The sequence below is a fragment of the Mus pahari genome, chromosome X (genome assembly GCF_900095145.1).
Source record: "Mus pahari chromosome X, PAHARI_EIJ_v1.1, whole genome shotgun sequence".
Classification (NCBI taxonomy): Eukaryota; Metazoa; Chordata; class Mammalia; order Rodentia; family Muridae; genus Mus; species Mus pahari.
In genome coordinates this window covers 65,875-68,536 of record NC_034613.1, presented here as the reverse complement: position 1 = coordinate 68,536, position 2,662 = coordinate 65,875, and the positions used below count along the sequence as shown (strand labels likewise).

Below are 2,662 nucleotides of genomic sequence, written 5' to 3'. Positions count from 1 at the left end.
ACAAGAGTGAGAGGAGCTTCTCAGTGTCCAACTCTGGAGACACGTGACTCTGATCAGGCCAACAGTGTATCCAACTAGGAGGGCTGGGCTAGTCACTCCCCTCCACTCCATCTCCCGCAGTTCTGCTCTGTGTGCCTTAGACACAGCAGTTGGCAGAGGGCTGTCTGTGGTCCTGGGAAGTCTTCTCCCTGCCCTGTCCAGAACCAAGCCGCTGTCATGAGTGGGAACTTGCCCCCCTCAGCCAAAGGAAAGGACAGCAAGAGGTTCAAAGGGGACAGCAGGGTCAACCACGGCCCCTCCAGAGTGATCCACATCCACAGTCTGCCCAGCAGTGTCACGGAAACAGAGATCCTCTGTCTCGCGCTGCCTTTTGGAAAGGTCTCCAACCTACTGTTTCTGAAGGCGAAGAACCAGGCTTTCATGGAGATGAGCACGCAGGAGTCCGCCAACACCATGGTCAACTACTACACCTGGATGACTCCTGTGCTGCGTGGGCAGCCCGTTCACATCCAGTTCTCACACTACAAGGAGCTCAGGGTAAGCAACCCCCCCAGCCAGATGGCTGCCCTGAGTCCGGTGGGTGCCCTTAGCAGGGAGGCTGTCTGCAGCCAGGTGGCTGCCCCCGGCCAGGCTGCTGCCTCCAGCCAGGTGGGTGCCCAGCCATGCCTGCCAGCTGAGGACCCCTACCAGGCATGGAATGTGGCCTCAGCCACCCCTGCCTCTGCTGTGGCCACGGGGTTAGTGGTGGCCGGGCAGGGAACTGTGCTCAGGATCCTTGTGGACAACTACTTCTACCGCGTGACCTTGGAAGTGCTGCACCAGCTCTTCTCCAGGTTTGGCACAGTTCTCAAAATCGTCACGTATACCAACAACAACCGGTTCCAGGCGCTGTTACAGTATGCTCACCCGTTGAGTGCCGAGTGTGCCAAGCTGTGCTTGGATGGACAGAACATCTATGACGCCTGCTGCACACTGCACATTTACTTCTCTGGGCTCACCAACCTCATAGTCAAGTACAACAACGACATGAGCCGAGACTACACACGTCCAGACCTGCCCTCAGATGAAAGTCAGCCCTCTCTGGTCCAGGTCCAGAACATGGCCACAGCCGTCCCTGCACCTGTCATGACCTCAGCTTCTCCCGATGCAAGCACTGCATCATCTCACACCTTTGCAATTCCTCAAGCTGCAGGCTTGGCCATGTCAGAAGTGTTAAAGGCCCTGGCCCTGAAAGCAATACCGGAAGTGACTGCAGAATCAGCAGCAGAAGCAACATCAACAGCAACAGCAGGAGCACTGGCAGCAGAAGCAGCAATAGCAGCAGCAGCAGCAGCAGCAGCAGCAGCAGCACCTGGGGCAGAGAGCTCAATGGTCACCTCAGGCTCCTCAGGTGTGGGGAACCCTGTCCTCCTGGTTGCCAACCTAAACCCTGAGAAAGTCACACCCCAAAGCCTCTTCATTCTCTTTGGTGCCTATGGCGATGTGCATCGCGTGAAGATCTTGTTCAACAGGAAGGAGAACGCGCTAGTGCAGATGGCAGATGGGAGTCAGGCTGAGCTGGCCTTGAAGCACCTGAATGGGCACAAGCTGCATGGGAAGCCTCTCTGTATCCTGCTGTCGAAGCACCAGAGTGTGAAGCTGCCCCGGGAGGGCAAGGAGGACCAGGACCTCACCAAGGACTATGCCAACTCCCCGCTGCACCGCTTTAAGAAGCCCGGGTCCAGGAACTTCCAGAACATCTTTCCACCCTCAGCCACCCTACACCTCTCCAACCTACCCTCCTCAGTATCTGAGGAAGAGCTNAAGATCCTCTTCTCTAGCAGCGGGGGTGCTGTCAAGGCCTTCAAGTTCTTCCCCAAGAACCACAAGATGGCGCTGATCCGGATGGGCTCCGTAGAGGAAGCCATCCAGGCCCTTGTAGACCTGCATGGCCATCCCCTAGGCCAGAACCATCACCTGCGAGTCTCCTTCTCCAGGGTCACTATCTAGAGGACCCGGCTGGGCTCACCGCAGACAGCTTCCACCACTAGAGAAAAGGTCACTTTAAAGGGGACTGGGGTGACCTTAACAGAACAGAGATTTTTTACTTGTGTTCTGGTTTCAGAGAGAGATCAGCGCCTAACTTGATTTTAGAAGGACTGACTATGGCCACCTTGCTGGCCAGGTGAGGGCCCAAGCAGCCATGTTTTCCCCAGCAAAGGCAGGGCACTGTCCTGTGGAGCTCCAGACATTTGGCCCGAGCAGGTGCTCTGGACTTTAGAACTGGCACTTTCCTGCCCTTGAGACCTGCCTGGGCCNCAGGCTACTGCTATAGTTTGAAGGTGAAGTGAACCCCAGAGACTTGTGTGTTGGAGCTGGTGGGAGAGCCTTAGTGGAGGAGGTCAGTCTCTGGGGAACTGACCTTGAGGCTCTCTAGCCCGACCCCACTTCCTGTTCTTGCTCTGCTGTTTCCGGACTACACATGCTATGCCAACAGCCAGCCTCCTGCTCTTGTTCGGGCTCCTGTCCCTGCTACCATTCCTTCGCTATCAAGGTGAGACGAACCCCCACAGCCCTTCCCCACTCCTCCTTTATGGCTGGGTATTTGNTCTTAAGCAAGGAGACCAGTCACCCATGCAGAAAGAGATTGGAGAGGGGCATCTGTATGATAAATCTGACCATG

The 2,662-nt window shown here is 56.3% G+C and overlaps 1 protein-coding gene across 2 annotated transcripts; it reads left to right on the top strand.

The window, feature by feature from the left end:
* The first annotated feature begins 216 nt into the window (after positions 1–216).
* On the top strand, positions 217–1,989 carry LOC110313938 (polypyrimidine tract-binding protein 1-like). 2 transcript variants are annotated; one of them, XM_021188404.1, is made up of 3 exons: positions 217–600; positions 691–1,269; positions 1,363–1,989. In XM_021188404.1, the coding sequence occupies exons 1-3, from the start codon at positions 217–219 to the stop codon at positions 1,987–1,989; spliced, it is 1,590 nt and encodes a 529-aa protein (XP_021044063.1). The 2 variants fall into 2 exon arrangements, with proteins under 2 accessions (XP_021044063.1, XP_021044062.1); XM_021188403.1 differs by having other exon boundaries at positions 217–1,989.
* The last annotated feature ends 673 nt before the right edge of the window (positions 1,990–2,662 follow it).